The 17,130-nt window shown below is 37.3% G+C and overlaps 1 protein-coding gene across 3 annotated transcripts in view; it reads left to right on the top strand.

Annotated features, from left to right (window-relative positions):
* Positions 1–11,502, top strand: part of BBOX1 (gamma-butyrobetaine hydroxylase 1) — a 64,210-nt gene extending 52,708 nt beyond the window's left edge. For all 3 annotated transcript variants that reach the window (XM_066360550.1, XM_066360549.1, XM_066360548.1), the window contains 3 exons: positions 5,372–5,568; positions 9,420–9,586; positions 10,936–11,502. In XM_066360550.1, coding sequence (XP_066216647.1) covers positions 5,372–5,568; positions 9,420–9,586; positions 10,936–11,096 — 525 coding nt within the window. In that variant the 3' untranslated portion in view covers positions 11,097–11,502. The remainder of the gene's footprint in view (positions 1–5,371; positions 5,569–9,419; positions 9,587–10,935) is intronic.
* The last annotated feature ends 5,628 nt before the right edge of the window (positions 11,503–17,130 follow it).

Below are 17,130 nucleotides of genomic sequence, written 5' to 3'. Positions count from 1 at the left end.
AGTCCTGAATACCTTCACATTCCTAAGAGATAAAAGATTTTATCTATATTTTTTAACAGTTTTTTTTGATTCTTCCTGAAACTATTAGCTTTTTTTTTTTTTTTTTTTTTGCTTTGCCAAGACATTTTCCCACTGCAGTACATCTTGGGGTCTTTTTATACATTTACCATTCCCAAGAGAGTTCAAAGAAAAAATAAAATGGGTGAACATATTGTAGGGTTTCCCCCACAAAGTCATTTGGCCATTATTCATATTAGTTAGCTATCACAAAAAAAAAAAAAAAAAAAAAAACCCACACAAAAAGACTCACTTCATAACCTAGTGGCTTTAAAGAATAGCCACGTATTAGGTCATGTTTTTATAATTTGTGCTGCATTCGTCTGGACAGTTCTTGCCTTTATAGTTTGGACTGTGTTCATCTGGGCAGTTCCGTTGCTGCTGACTCGGCTGGGGTGGTTGACCGAGGTGGTGGTTGAGATGGTCTGCTCCTGCTCCACTTGCTCTATCATATCATTCTCCAGCTGGCTGGCCCAGGCTTATGCACATGGCAGCGGGTAGAGTTTCCAGAAAGCAAGCCAAAATACACAAGGCCTCTCAAGACTTCGGCCAACACAATGGCTCTTCTGCAAAGCTTTTTGGTTAAAGCAAATCATAACTTTAGCCCAGGTTCAAGAGGTGAAGAAGTAAAGTTTACATTTTATGGGAGAAGTTGCAAGGATAGAGTACCAAGGGGTGTAAATGCCAGGAGCAGAATAACCTTGACTAGTTTTAGAAACCATCTGCCCTTCCCTCTATCACATTCCTCATCCAGGAGGGAGATGTTCAGCATGGAGCCGCAAATCCCCCAGGAAAATGTCTGGGACCCTTTTGCACTATATTATTACTAAATTGTCACTTTACTAAATGAGTCATATTTTTACAAAAGCATTATGTTGCTAAACCAAGAGATAAATGATCAGGAAACTACTTTTGCACAAATATTTTGTTCCAATTTTTTTAGCTAAATGGTACTAAATAAGCTATTACAAAGAAATCTATTTCTTTAAAGGCAAATGGAAGTAGAAATTTGGAGCAGCCTCTTAGTTAATGAAGGTAACATGAGTGAAAATCAATATGAGTACGTTTTTTCATCATGTTGACAGAACACACTTTCTCTGTGCCCTTATTGTTACTTTTTGTCCTCACCAGTATTAACTAAGCTAGTCTAGAAAATGACTTCACATTTTAAGCTCTTTGGTTGATTGTAAAACACCACATGATTTCTTTGGACTAAATGATACTGAAATGACCACTATGGTCACCTTTTCGGGTGGGGTTTTGGAGACAGGAAGAGACACACACTGTGATTTGTTTTCATTGCGGTCCAAAAATTTTCTAAAACACTTGAGTTAAAAGCCAAACTAATCAGCTCAGTACATCTGCTCAAGATAAGTTGGAGAAGTTAGATGGAATAAAGTTTTAAAAAATTAGACTAGAAAACTAAAGCTTCTATTTGAATTTTTAAATTATCTGCTGTTTTTTTTTTATGAGTTTAGGTTTTGTTTCTGGGTTAAAATAAAAAGCCTATGGAAAAGTGATTAAATGACATCATAAATATTCCTAAAGTATAATATAATGCTTGACATTTCCATAGCATTTTATATTCTTTCAAAGCATCTTTTTCTTATATTACTTTATCTGGTAGGTTCCTGTAAGGTAGACAGTATGGACCATGTGCTTTTTATGTCAGATGAGGAAATGACACACAGCAAGGTTAAATACTTTCACAGGGTGACATCTGATTAATAGAGAACTTACACTTGAGCTCTGCCCTTCATCTTTCACTGCACCATATGGCTCTCGAGTTGAACTTTCTCATTTTCATAACCTGTAAAATGTGATGATAATTTATAGATATTTTTATACATTATAAACTCTTTAAATACAGAAACTTAATCTTAGGCTTCTCTATATCTCAAGACTTAACCCAGCACCTTTTATGCAATAGAGACTTTAAAGAAGCAAAGAAATGCCACAAAGTTGTACTTGTGTCCATCAGCAAATAAAACACTCAAAGTTAAATGACCCAATAGGATATTTTTAAAAATAAAAGATGATTCCTGAAATATCTAGATTCCAGTAGAAGAAGAATTAAAATATAGACACTGTGTAAGTTTCCATTTTGAATCACTGAGGGTTTTTTGTCCCTGTGTTCAAGTGTTTTTTATGACAAACAGAATCAGTCAACATTATTTTAATATAGATGACATGATCTGGATTAGTTACCTGTTGAGAATTCAGATTGATCAATTTGGGTCATACCGGGCTGGGACAAGGAGACACAGCTTTAATGAAACACAGATGTTGTTTCATGGACTTCCTTGTCTGGTCCAGAAGTCACACGCTACCCTAAAGTAACATTTAGAAAGGAAATGTTTTTTGGTTCTGACTGAAATTGAGTTTTATACACATCAGGTGTATATTTTCTTTTTAAATTAACAGTGGAAGTGTTGTCTGGCTCCATCGCTTTTTTCTTTCATAAGATGATATTAAAATGTAAACATTCCAGAAGAGTATATTATTACTTGGCTTTGCCATATGTAAAAGACATCAGTTGACCTTTTTTTCAAGATTTATATTTGAAATATTCTATGACTTCATTATGGCAAACTCTAAAAGGATTTAAAGAACCCTCTGATTTTCTCAAAGTTATACTATTGTTTTGCCTTCTTGGAGTTTGGGAGATTTGAAGTTGAGATTTTCATTTCATCTTTCTTTCTTTCTTTCTTTCTTTCTTTCTTTCTTTCTTTCTTTCTTTCTTTTTTATTTAGTAACAAGGTGACATTGATCAGTAAGAGTACATGTTTCAGATAAACATCTCCTACAGCATCTGAACTCTTGAATGTAGTGTGTGCCCATCACCCGGAGTCCAATCCCTCTCTCTCACCACCTGCTTGTCCTTCTTTGTTCCCCTCCGCCACCTCCTCATGTGCTTTCTAATCATGCTGCTTCACCCCTCATTGGCCTGGTGATGAGAGATGCTTTTCTACAATGACTTGGTCAGCATAGGCACAAGATCTTTTTAATTTAAAAGCAAACAAAAAAAGGCATCAATTTAAAGACTGAACTATTATTCATTTAGACCAGTTCTATATATATTTCCAATGGCTTTAGGCGACCCCTGTGTTTTGTTCGTTCGACCCCCGCCGGGGTCACGACCTACAGGTTGAGACCCGCTGAAATAAGGCATCATCTATCTAAAATGGAAGTTTAAGACTGAAAAGCACATAGACACACACCACAAGATATTGAATGATTAGGAGTGCTGGAAAGATATTTCTCTCTTTGTAGGAACGGAATTTGCTATGTGAGGATTTTGAGGCAAATAGATCCAAGTGTGAATCCCAGTGTCACCATGTTTTCACTGAGGTTTCCTCGCTGGCTCATTTTTTTTCAGCTCTGGGTGTCAGTTTCTTCACCTATAAAATGGAGCTGAAAGTATAAAATTCTAAAAACTATAGTGAGGACTTAATAAATGTAAATTACACAGTCATAATGTGAGAGCAAGTATGTATCAGATTTAAAACATTGGGAAAAGGCATGCAATTTTAGGAGAGTGGCAGGATTTGTGAACTATTTCATAGAGCAGTCACAGGCCACAAATGAATCTTTAAATTTTAGTATAAACTAGAGTAAAAAAAAAAGAAAAATAAGAAATAAATAACAAATTAATTAAGATTAAATAAAAATCTAAAATTCAGCTCTCTGGTCATACTAACCCCATCTCAAGTACATAGTAGCCATGTGGGACCAGTGACTGTGTTTCCATGAATATAGAAAGTTCAAATGGACAGCACTATTCTAAGCAACCTATGGAGATAAGCTAGCTAAGATATTTTTCCCAGTCATAACTGTATACCCCTGGTCTGGGTATTTGATCCTATTTGCGTCTTTCTTCCTATAAAAAATGTTAGACATTGGTTTTTATTTTATTTTATTTTATTTTTGTATTTTTCTGAAGTTGGAAACGGGGAGGCAGTCTGACAGACTCCTGCATGCGCCTGACCAGGATCCACCCGGCATGCCCACCAGGGGGCGATGCTCTGCCCATCTGGAGCTTCGCTCTGTTGCAACCAGAGCCATTCTAGCGCCTGAGGCAGAGGCCATAGAGTCATCCTCAGCACCCGGGCCAACTTTGCTCCAATGGAGCCTTGGCTATGGGAGGGGAAGAGAGAGAAAGAGAGGAAGAAGAGGGGGAGAGGTGGAGAAGCAAGTGAGTGCTTCTCCTGTGTGCCCTGGCCGGGAATTGAACCCGGGACTCCTGCACGCCAGGCCGACGCTCTACCACTGAGCCATCTGGCCAGGGCCGGTTTTTATTTTTATCCCATTCAGTAAGAATAAAATTTTAACAGCTGAATAATGTTAGTTTCACTAAGCAGAAATTCAGGGTCTAAATTTAGGTAATAAAAATAACCCACCCATGCTCCAAAAGGAGTCACATAACCCCCTCCCCCAAAAAAGAAACTCTACACAAACAAAAAAAAGTAGTTTTAATATTTTACTGTTTTGCTTTTCAGAATGAAATAATGTGAAAGGTTTTCTTCTAAATTTTAGTAAAAATAACTAATACTATCTTTTTGAAATCTCATTCCCAATGTTTCTTGGGTTTATCCATCCTCATAGCCCCAGCTGCCTCATGGCTCACTTATCCTTACACGTGAACTCTCTCACTAGTTCCCACCTTAAATAATGTATACCATGTAACACCATTGGACTGCTTTCCTCAATTCAGTCTTTACTTCCATATTCAAAAGCCTTCAATGATTCTCCTCTGAGCCAATACAAAGTCCAATATCCTTCATCTAACATTCAAGACTGTCCATGATGAGGCTCCAAATTAACCTTCCAACTCTATCTACTATTTCCAGTTATGACCCTCTACTGCAGACAAGTAAAGTGTGCATGTTTTGAATACCCACCATCACTGGCATCTGATTCTCCCTCTCCATTCTATTCTACATATTCAAAGTTTTATCCATCCTCCTTAACCCAGATCAAGATCAAATCCCACCTTTTTTGTAAAGCCAACATAACATGCATAAACACTCCAACATAAAGCACTAGCTTCCTGCAGCTGTTATCATCAGTGCCTTTTGTTTACCAATGAACATTAATGTGCCTGTGTCCATGTCTTCACCTGTAATGTTGTTTGAACTATAAAATATTGATGGCAAGCAAGCAAGTTTTTCTCTGCTGACACAAAGACAGATAAAAAATGTTGATTTTAGTGTGTGTGTGTGTGTGTGTGTCTTTCAGTAGCTTTCTTTAATACAATGTCAAAATATGTAAGCACATATTATTTTAAAGCGTATTTCTCTATTTCTTCTTATAGGTTCAGATTTTGCACTGCATAAAACAAACAGTCACTGGGGGTGATACGGAAATTGTAGATGGATTTAATGTATGCCACAAGCTCAAGGAAAAAGACCCTCGGGCGTTTGAGATTCTGTCCTCCACCTTTGTGGACTTCACAGACATCGGCGTGGACTACTGCGATTTCTCTGTACAATCCAAGCACAAAATTATTGAGTAAGTATTACCTACAATTTTCGCATCGCAATAAAACCGCTGGCAGCAAAGGCTTTGTTAATCTAAGGCTTAATTAAACAGCAGAAAGCTTCAGTTAACTCCAGGGCTTTCCCTTTTATTAACTTCTTAATCCAATTTTAGAAGGAAAGATGCAGGAGAAAGAATCCATCATAAAAAAAATTTTTAATCAAATTTTATAAAATTTCTGTACATAATATAAGAGAAATAACTACGACTTGTGTTCACATAATTTTTACTTACCTTTTAAAACATAAGTCCTACATACTTATAATCAGTATGATTGCACTAGTCAGAACACTTTCAGCCAAAAGGAAAAGAATCTAATGCATTCGATAGACCCAGCAGTTAAACAGTATTAATCTGAAAGTGATCTCTTTTTTCTTCACCTCTTAGTTTTGCCATCCTTTGTGTTGGCTTCATTTTCAAAGATAATCAGTGGAAGTTCCAAGTTTTCATTATCCTTAGAGCTGGTAATCACAGCACAGAGAAAGCTCTTATTTCCCAATAGCTACAACAAAGCTAAATGACTCACTGCCCAATTTGTGTCCAAATATCCTTCAAGCAGTCACCATGGACAGAAATTTAAGCAATTCTGATTAGCCATTCCTGGGTCACATATCCATCCATCTCTCGAGCAAGGACAACCTCATCTAAACACCACATGGGCTAAGAATGAAATAAGGATGGCTCCCCAAATTGATGCCAACAAAAATCTTATGTCTCCTGCATAGAATATTTTGTGTTCTCTTTTCATTTGACATTATTTGAGCATAAGTTTTTAAGTGTCTACCAAGACCACAAATTCATTTTATTTGAAAATTATCTTATATTGTGTTTCTAGGACATGGTTCATTTAATCAGATCTCAATGATGAAGTTTTAGGTATTTCCAATTTTAAAATTGAGTTTATATTTTTTATGAGAAATAGCCAAATAATGTGAAATAAACTCATTTAATAAATAATCAAATGTCCACTATACTAGCTTAGCTGTCTGATATACAAATAGAGACTTCATCTCCTCAATCAACAAATATTTATTGAGGCCAGCTACTCTTCTTGATGTTTGGTAGACATTAGTGAACGAAACCAAGATCCTTGCCCCCATGTAGCATACAGTCTAACAGGAAAAAGGAGAATTAAACATTTTAAAACAAATGAGTAAATGACAACGAACATTAAAATATTTTTAAGTACTCGAGAAAAAAAAAGGTAGGGCAAGATAAGGAGAATCTGTAGGACCAAAGACTTAAGAAGAATAGAACTTTCATCATTAAATAATGTGGAAGCCCTGGCCAGGTAGCTCAATTGGTTAGAACAGGGGTCCCCAAACTTTTTACACAGGGGGCCAGTTCACTATCCCTCAGACCATTGGAGGGCCGGACTATAAAAATAACTATGAACAAATCCCTATGCACACTGCACATATCTTATTTTAAAGTAAAAAAACAAAACGGGAACAAATACAATATTTAAAATAAAGAACAAGTAAATTTAAATCAACAAACTGACCAGTATTTCAATGGGAATTATGGGCCTGCTTTTGGTTAATGAGATGGTCAATGTGCTCCTCTCACTGACCACCGATGAAAGAGGTGCCCTTTTCGGGAGTGCGACGGGGCCGGATAAATGGCCTCAGGGGGCCGCATGCAGCCCGTGGGCTGTAGTTTGCAGCCCGTGGGCTGTAGTTTGGGGACCCCTGGGTTAGAACATCATCCTGAAGCACAGTGGTTGCCAGTTCAATTCCTGGTCAGAGCACGTACAGGAACAGGTTGATGTTCCTATCTCTCTCTCTCTTACTCTCTCTCTTACACTCTCTCTCTTCTCTCACTAAAATCAATCTAAAATCAATAAATAAAAATTAAAAAAAATAATGTGGCAAGGAAAAGCTTTACTGAGTAGGTGACCTTTGAGCAAAAACTTAAAGGGATGAGAAGATTGCCCAGAAGATAATCAGTTTCCTGAAACAGCTAGAGCAAAGGACCTATGAAGGCTTCAGAACACATCTGGTAACCAAGGAAGCAAAGGGCCAGGGGAACGCAGAGTATTAAGACAGACAGGCAAGTGGGGGGTAAGTTCATGTAGAGTCTGGTTACTCATTGTTAAGCCATTGGCTTTCCCTCTTAAAGAAACAGGGCTTTTTACCTTTCATCAGCATGTAACCCTGCAGGGGACCTTCCTTTCATTCTGTTGTCGCACATACAATTTCCTTCTTACAAAGATTCAATTTTGAATGTTAGGTTGCTCTTCAAGATGCTGGCCAGTCATTTCCTCTGACACTTTTCAATCATCAAAATGTCTTCTCTGGGCATTACAACTAATTTCCTTTCTATTTCCCCTCACATCATTGTTAAGATTGCTAAATATTGAATTTGTCTTTTGTTTTCTCAGATAGGAAGTAAATACCAGGTGAAAAGAGACAGAGACCATGTTATACACACACACAGAAAATTATTTTTCCTTATATAGGTGAACTCTTGGAAATAAAAACTTAATACAATGTACCATGAGACACACAATTCTGATTTCATTACATTAATGAATCGCAAAGTTTGTTTCATGGATATATGAGGATACACGCATGAATTCTAAAAGAGAGAGCTCATAACTAGCATAACCCTTCTCATCAAGGAATTACGATGTTAGTGAAAAAAGAACTGATTGCCAGGGTGGCTGACATGAAAGACCCCCAAGAAGTTCCAAAGTCAGGACATCCTCATCAGTAACATGGAGAATGGCACAAAGTGTATCATAGCCAGAAAAATCCAAAGAATGTCCCTCAGGCTAGACACTTCTTATTTCCATGTTTCAGTTTTTCCATCTGTCAACTAGGAGTTGTATTAGAAAAGTATATTTCAGACTTTTTAAAAAAACTGATCTTTCTTTTCAATAATGCTCCAATAAAATCATACTTTAAAATCCTTATAAACTTATCAGGTAAAAATACTTTCCTATGTAAAAGCTACTACAATGGTACCTTGACACATGAGCACTTTAAATCATGAGCAATTTGAGAGATGAGCAGTCACTCATGAGATTTTTTGCTTTAAGTCAGGAGCGGATATTTGAATCATGAGTGTTGGTCAAATGAGTTTGTAAAATTTGTGTTTTTTGAGTTTGCTCACTTTTATTGTTAAAAATGATACTGGGCAGCTGTCTGTGAAATTGCTAATTACCTTCCTGCTTGGGAAGGGCCATTGTTATGCTAATGTATCCTCTCCCTCTCCAGCATCTTTGCCTGACCTTGAAGGTAAATACTGTACAGTTCATAAACTAGTTTATTTCTTTACATTCTCTCTTATTATGTGCATATATATATGTATGTATTTGTTATTTATAAGTACATTTTCTTATTTAAAAGTATGTAAAACAAAAAATTCATGTGGTTTTTGGAGGCTGGAACAGATTAATTGCATTCCCATTAATTTAAATGGGGAAATTCAATTTGACACACGAGCAAATTGAGTCACGAGCTCAGTCATGAAATGAATAAACTCATGTGTCGAGGTGCCACTGTATTTTAAGGAATGAAAAATAAATGCATTTTTTTCTAAACATTTTTAACTGGGGTCTTCAGTGATGTTTATTTTAAATTAATTTGAAGCATTCTGGCACTTAGGAGGTAAGATTTTAAAACTACCTACTAAATGAATAAATGGAAAAAGAAATAAACACATTGTACCACAGACAACATTAATATCTTCCGTACATGTGTTTGGCTTCTTTAATACCGTATTTCAGAAATATCTTCCAAGGCAAATAGACCCTTAGAAATGTAAATAGATACTTTGTGATGATTTATATATTTTACTTTTTCTCTTTTAAAATATAGATTAGATGATAAAGGCCAAGTGGTTCGCATCAACTTCAATAATGCAACAAGAGACACGATATTCGATGTACCTGTTGAGAAAGTTCAGCCTTTTTATGCTGCTCTGAAGGAGTTTGTTGACCTCATGAACTCTAAAGAATCCAAGTTTACTTTTAAGATGAATCCAGGTCAGTGAACATGTTTTCTCAAACAACTGAAAGGATGTATTTTCTTCAACCTTAACCATTAAGAGCAATACATAAGAGTTTTCTCAAGCATGGAATGTGGAACCCTTACAGTAGAATCTTGGTGAGCAGCCAACGTGCTTAAAGAGCAGTCTCCCAGCCCCCACTCCTGCTGTGTTGACTCTCCAGACTTTAAAATATTCATTTTTAACAAATTCCTAGGTATTTGTAAAGCACACCAAGATCTAATAACCTCCTACCTAAAAGATACTTGAAAGACAAGCTGTTGGCCAAATGAAATCACATGTCTGATATCAAGATTGATGACTTATATTTTCTATCCTGATAGCCAATCCATATAAACTGAGGCTTGTACTTAATTCTTCTATCCTGGTAAACAAATAAAATTCCCCTCATGATTCTCACTCTATACTGTAGAGTAATGTTTAGTCATGAAGCTTATCTGATCTGGCAGACTGCAGAGCTACCTGAACTAAAGCGGTGTCTGAAGTATTGCAGCTAGTTGAAATAAAGGAGCAGAAAGCATTGTGTTTCTCCTGGACCTTCTTGACTCAGTCAAGTGACATCAAAATGGAAGCTTTTGACATTTAAAATAAAAAGCATAATTTCCCTCTGCCAGTGATTTGACTAAGTGGAAGATTCTTTTCACTTGTGATTGTTTTTGAATTGATCACGGTGTAATAAAGTAATGCTAGAAATCTCCATAAACCCACAGTTATACAGTCATGCCAGCCTGATTTTAAGAGCAGTAATATGTAAAATGGAAATACCATGGGAAAAAAATACAAAATATATAGGAGTTGGAATCCACGCTTTACCATTTAACGGCACCATAGCTTCGGGTAAATTCCTCAATTTCTTGGAGCCTGTTTTTTGTATGTATGAAAAGATGAGATGACTCTCTTCTTAGAATTTTATAAGGCTTAGAAATAATGGGCATCAAATACAAAAAACAGAGAAGACAAACTCAGAACATCACTATCTTTATAATTATTTGATGCCATTAAACTGGAAATAAACATTTCCAGGTAAGAGGTAGGTAACAATCTGGAAGAACAATTAAAAAGTTTTACACAGAGATTATAGTTTAAGTAAGAACTATAAAAGTGTCTACAAGAGCCTGCCACGCTATGCAGTTTAAATGTCAAAGTGTCTAGAGCTGTCTGCACCCAGTGACCTGATTTGTGTGAAAAGAGAATGTACAGGTTTTGTGTAAAGAAATCAGCATGCTGTATCTTGATGTGAACTAAGCAGCAAGGATATTTTGCATTTTGTAGATCTTCAAATATTAAAAACATTATTATTCATATGGAACAAAATCTTTTATCCAGGCGATGTGATTACTTTTGATAACTGGCGCTTACTTCATGGCCGATGTAGCTACGAAGCAGGAACGGAGATATCCCGCCACCTAGAAGGAGCTTATGCCGATTGGGATGTGGTAATGTCAAGGCTTCGCATCTTAAGGCAGAGTGTCCAGAATAGAAACTGAATCTTCCATCTGTAATTTCAGTAAGATTCCAATGAGGGTATATGGTAAGGCATGGTAAGGATTTTGCCTTCACAGACCACAATCCATGTCATTTACGTATTAACTTCTTTAACATTGAATGTGTCACCTTTCTCATAAGAGGTTGCTTTTCTTTGTAATCATCTCTAATGCCAACTCTTTAGATGTTCATAGCAGGGTTCTCTCTTCCAAACAAAGCATTCCTTCTGTTCTAGCACATGTATGATCTAATTTCTTTTACCCATATATGAGTCTCCAGAATGCCTACAAATAGTTTTGTATCAAATAAAGCCTTTCTCCAAATAACACCTTTTTTAAAGAAAGGTTTTGCTTCAAATAAAGCTTTTGTTTCAAATAAAACTTATCTCATAAAAAAAAAAAAAAAAAACATGTTTTTGCTTCATTGTCTATAGGGTCTCATTTTTCATGACTGCACATGACCACCTTTAGCATGCCTGAGAAAAGGTTCCATAGTTTCAGAGATTTATTTTATTCACTTTTGTAAAAGAATTCTATTACCTAAATTTCCAGACCTCATGGATCTGGTGATCTCAACATTTCCTTCAAACATAAATTATGACTCCAAACCCAATAGAGATTTGTTCTAAGAGGCACCATTCAATAACTAGAAACAAACCCTTTTCTGGAGTGACTCTAGCCCCACCAATTCACAGCATCTAAACCCCAAATACTTAGTGACCCCAAGCTAAAGTGACTTATTATACTTTTTTATTCATTCAGCAGATATTTATCACACCTGGCATATGTCAGGTACTCTGCTAGACCAAGGACACAGAAAGACTTCAGATGTGCCTGCTTATAGTCTGGTAGGGAAACAGATAAGGATACAGATAATAAGTTATATCAACAGAAGAGTTCATAGGAAAACAGCCAAGCCAGACTGGGGAGGATACTGAAAACTGAGTTGAATAAAGGTTTATAATAATAGTTTTCCCAGAAAAGATGAAAAAATGGCTTTCCAAATCAAAGGGTAGAAGAGGCACAGAGAATTGAGTTAACACAGCACAAATGTTGACACACAAGTGAGAGAGTAGACTTTAACAGTGGCATAAATTCTGGAACTGGATACCTAGGTTCAAGTCATAATAACGACAATCAGTTAACTATCTGTCTTTGGATAAATTACCTGTCCCCTTAAGCCTCAGTTTTTCTATCTGTAAACGAGACTGATAACCATTCTTATCTCATTAAACTTTATGAGAATTAGATGAAAACTTTATGTAAAGCATTGTTGAAGCAAACTTCTCAAATAACAAGAGTCACCGTGATGTTTTTGTTTGTGTGTTTCTTTTCATTACAACTTCCCAGGCCCATTCCCTGAACATAATGATTCAATGGATCTGGAAGAGGAATCAGGAATTGTATTTTTAGCAAGCTTCCCAGATGATACATATCATCAGAGAGCTTTAAAAAATATTAATTTAAAGCCTTTTGTGTTGTTCTCAACTTAGGGTAAGTGCTCAATAGATGTTAATATTATTAGCTGTAACAACAGAGGTTGCAGGGCGAGAGAGTGGATTAAGGTAAGCTGAGATACACAGAGCTGGAGACAGAGGTGGGAGCCAAGTCGTGAAATGTTGAAATGCGTGTTGCACTAAAGAGTTGATATTTAATCTTGAAAGCAATGAGGAGCCATTTAAAAGTTTTCAAGCAAGAAAGCGCCTTGATCAGATATTCATTTTTAAAAGATCCATCTGGCTACATTATTGTGGAGGGAATTATAAATGAGAAAGACTAGAGGCCATAAATCCACTTATGAGGTTATAAATCTACTGCAGAAAGCCAGGTAAAGAATTAAGAAGATTGAATTTAGAATGCTGGGAAAGGGAATGGAGAGATATTTTGAAAGCTAAATCTGGAAGACCTGATGACCCATTGCACGTGAAGAAGAGAGATGTCTAGGATGTTTCCCAGGTTCCTAGTTAGGAAAAATTAACGATGATTCCATGCCCAAGGAAAGAAACCACAATAGCAGACGCAAGCCTGTGGGCAACAAAACGAATCCAGTTTTGAATAGACTGAACTTGCATTGCCTCTGAGCTATTTCATTTGGCAGTTGGATATATATACACTCCAGGACAAAGACCTGGATTAGAGATGTCTGGTTGGAAAGTGTGTAGATGGATGAAATCATTAATTGCTTTCCTGGAGACACTTTCTGATTGTGACCAAGGTTATAAGCTTCATGGTATGGTGATAAGCTAATTATATTGGCCTATTTTGCGGAATCAGTTACACTCTATACATAAAGAATCAGCAGTGGCTTACATTCAAAATCAGCTAGACCTCTCATACATTGTATAATATTTTGTCATTAGAAGACAGCATCCCAAGCCAGCACCCCATGGACTGACTGTTTCCTTCTCTGTTGAAAATGATTTCTGCCCTGGAAAGGAATGACAGAGGGATTGGATACAGTTGCAACAGTTTCTGGAGTGTTGTATAGTACATGACATATTATGGGCTACGACAGCTGGTGGGGACTAAGCACGATTAGGTTTCCTGGATATAATAGTCTAAAGATTTGACTTTCTCCTAAACTCGTAATAGATCTGATGTAACTTGGATTAGAATTTACCCCTATTTGGCAGTGTGGACTCACTGTCTGTTCCATTTCTCTGATTTGCTTTGGAGCATTTTAACTTCTTGGCTGTTTAATTGGAAGAACTCCACAGGTCACCAGAATGACATGTCACAAGTTATCTTCATTGGTCTCTATTTCTCCCCTTGGCTGACCAGTTTAACAGTGAATAAATAAATATCTGTTAGGTAGGTAGAGTGACTTTATGCAACAGATGGAATTCTATGGAAAAACTGAATGACCCTGAGGACCATTGTTCTTCCCAGGAATTTAAACTAAGAAACAGGAGACATTTTATAAATAAAAATACCCCTTTCTGTCATCCTCAAAAAAATATATATCATTTAAGAGTAAATTTGAACTGTAAGCTCTTGCAATAAAAATGAGATTTGGTTGGACTAAATGGCTTAGAGCATACCTCTGGGTCTCCGCATATATTTTTCCAGCTGCCTGGAAAACTCCTTCTCTTCCTTCAATATTCAGCTTAAGTTTCATCTCCCCTGTGAATCCTTCCCTGGTACTCCCAGGCTTAAGCACCCTTTCCTCAGGCTTTCCATGAGCCTTACATATGCATTTTTATATTTATCCATTCATTCTAGCAATACCCATGCATACCTGCCATGTGCCAGACACTGTTCAGGACTCCGGAGTGGGAGGCAGACTTGAGGGACTTCGTAACACTAATGGTCTGGTAGGAATATCGGGCACGGATAGAATGATTACAGCAATAAATTGCTAACTGTGGTAAATTTAACCGTTGAAAAGTCCAAGAAGCTGCAAGATCACCAAATAAGAAGACAGGACTAATCTCGGGCGAGTGGGGCTCAGGGAAGTGACTTTTGAGTTGTTTGATGAGAGGTGATATACGATAATGATATTTTTGGCTTCCATTAACAGAAACTCTGAATCTAACAATAAGGAAATCTTTTCTCTTGCAAAACAAAGTCCAGAATACATGCCATCTCCTCACATTGTATGTCCCCAGTGCCACATCCCCATAGGGTTCTTGGGTCTGTCTTCCTTTATGTAAGTGCTTTATTCTCAAACTGATAAAACAGATAAAATAAAGACTTACCTTTCTTGTGTCTTTCTTAAAAGCAGAGAAACCTTCTTTTAAACCCTATGGCTTTCTCTAACGCCTCCTCAACCAGCATTGTATCAAATACGCTCTTATAAACAAATTATGGTTATAGGAAATGGATTTGTGTGCTTAACTTAGAGGAGTCAGGATACACCCTCAAGCTGAGGAGGTAGTCTTTATCCTTTAGCAAGAAACCTTTGGTTTGCAGACCTTCAATGTAAGGAGCTTCAAAGTCTTCAATCCATCCTGAGAACAAGTAAAACACTGAACAAACTGCAAAGTCAGTAACTCTTCTCAGATTCATCAGACAAGTGAGCTCTCAGGGCAAAGCGCCACCCCCAAACTCTAGAGACAAACAGGCAAACACAGAGAATCACAACTTCCCAGAGCAGAAATCTCCATAGGAACCAGCACCAGGTAGGGAAACCTGATCAATAACTGACAAATCGCTAATGGCTCAGTGTGGGTGAGCCTAAAAGATTAAAAGTCCAGGGGGCCTGTTTCAGGGAGGCCTTCACATTTTTGTGTTTTATCTCCAGGAACTCTAACAAGTCCTCATAGTGAATATCAGAGGAAAAATCTCTTGCGTTTCCAGCAAGGGAAGGGGAAGAGAGACCATTTGAAATGCGCCAGATTATTCTGTTTTTATTAAGGCCTGTTCCCAGCAGAAACTATTTTATCAGAGGCTATCCTGCCTGGAAGTAGAAAAATACCCAACTCCAAACCCCTCCAGCCACCCTTTCTCACCTAAGGGGGTGAAACTGAGATGCTCTGGGCAAGTTCACAGCCCAGAGACACAGGTTCACTGTAAGACTGAGACTTCATCATAGCACCAGAGAATACTCCCCCTTCCTCCCACATCTTACCACTACATCATTAAAGACCTATTTACCTAATGCAACATGCCCACATTTTAACAAAGAAATTACAAGGCATACTAAAAGACAAAAAACAGTTTGAAGGGCCTGAACTAGCTTCAGAACCAGCCAGATAAGGCAGGTATGTTGGAATTATCAGACCAATAAATTTAAAGAATGATAATAATAATTTTTTATAAAAACTGTGATTCAGCCCTGGACGGTTGGCTCAGCAGTAGAATATCAGCTTGGCGTGTGGAAGTCCTGGGTTTGATTCCCGGCCAGGGCACACAGGAGAAGCACCCATCTGCTTCTCCACCCCTCTCCCTCTCCTTTTTCTCTGTCTCTCTCTTCCCCTCCCTCAGCCAAGGCTCCATTGGAGCAAAGTTGGCCTGGGTGCTGAGGATGGCTCCATGGTCTCTGCCTCAGGCGCTAGAATGGCTCTGGCTGCAAAAGAGCAACGCCCCAGATGGGCAGAGCATCGCCCCCTGGTGGGCATGCCGGGTGGATCCCGGTCAGGCGCATGCAGGAGTCTGTCTGACTGCCTCCCTATTTCTAACTTCAGAAAAACACATACACATACACACACACACAAAAAAAAACCCACTGTGATTCATAGCTAAGGGCTTTAATGAAAAAAGTAGACAACATGCAAGAACAGCTGGATAATATGAGCAGAGAGATGAGAATTCTAAGAAAGAATCAAAAATAAATTCAAGAGATCAAAAACACTATAACAGAAATGAATAATGTCTCTGATGGGCTCATTGGTAGAGTAAATATAGCTAATGAAAGAATTTCTGAGCTTGAGAAAATAAAAATAGAAATTTCCAAGATTGTAAAATGAAAAGAAAAAAGACAAAATACAGAACGCAATATACAAGGAATTGAATTTTGGAGTATCAGGGATAAACTTTTTAATTTTTATATATTTTATATTTATGACTTTCTATTTATATTAAGTGATGGTTTGGTTTTCATTGGTGCTAATGATATAAAGATTCTTTCCACATTAAACTTAAGTAACTGTTGAAAGAAAAATGTTTCTATAGTACAGGTGATACTATTTTGAAGGTGGTACTCTGAAGTTTAGAAAATGCATATCCTTTTATGAACAAGCAAACAGAATGAGAGAGGAGAGGTTACTTCCCATGGCCATGTAGAGTGAGTGACAGAGCCAAAATGCAAACATGAGTTTTAGTTTTCAGTACAGTTCTCTTTGTTTCTACTTTTCCACACTGTGAGGATTCTAATTTCATGCAGAATTATGTGTGGCTCCCGGCTGCTTCCAAATTTCTGACCAATGGCTGTACTTTGATTTCCCTGTAAAGAGATCCCAGAATTGATTCAGGGAAAAAGAAAAGGGCACAAAAGTCCTTTGGATGTCTAATAAACATGAAAATCTAAATCAGCGCAAAAGTTCTCAAATCACTGGGGAACAATTTTTCTTTCATTTTCTGTTGCATGAGGTTGTAG

The sequence above is a fragment of the Saccopteryx leptura genome, chromosome 1 (genome assembly GCF_036850995.1).
Source record: "Saccopteryx leptura isolate mSacLep1 chromosome 1, mSacLep1_pri_phased_curated, whole genome shotgun sequence".
NCBI classification, from domain to species: Eukaryota; Metazoa; Chordata; class Mammalia; order Chiroptera; family Emballonuridae; genus Saccopteryx; species Saccopteryx leptura.
This window is presented reverse-complemented; position numbering and strand designations above follow the sequence as displayed.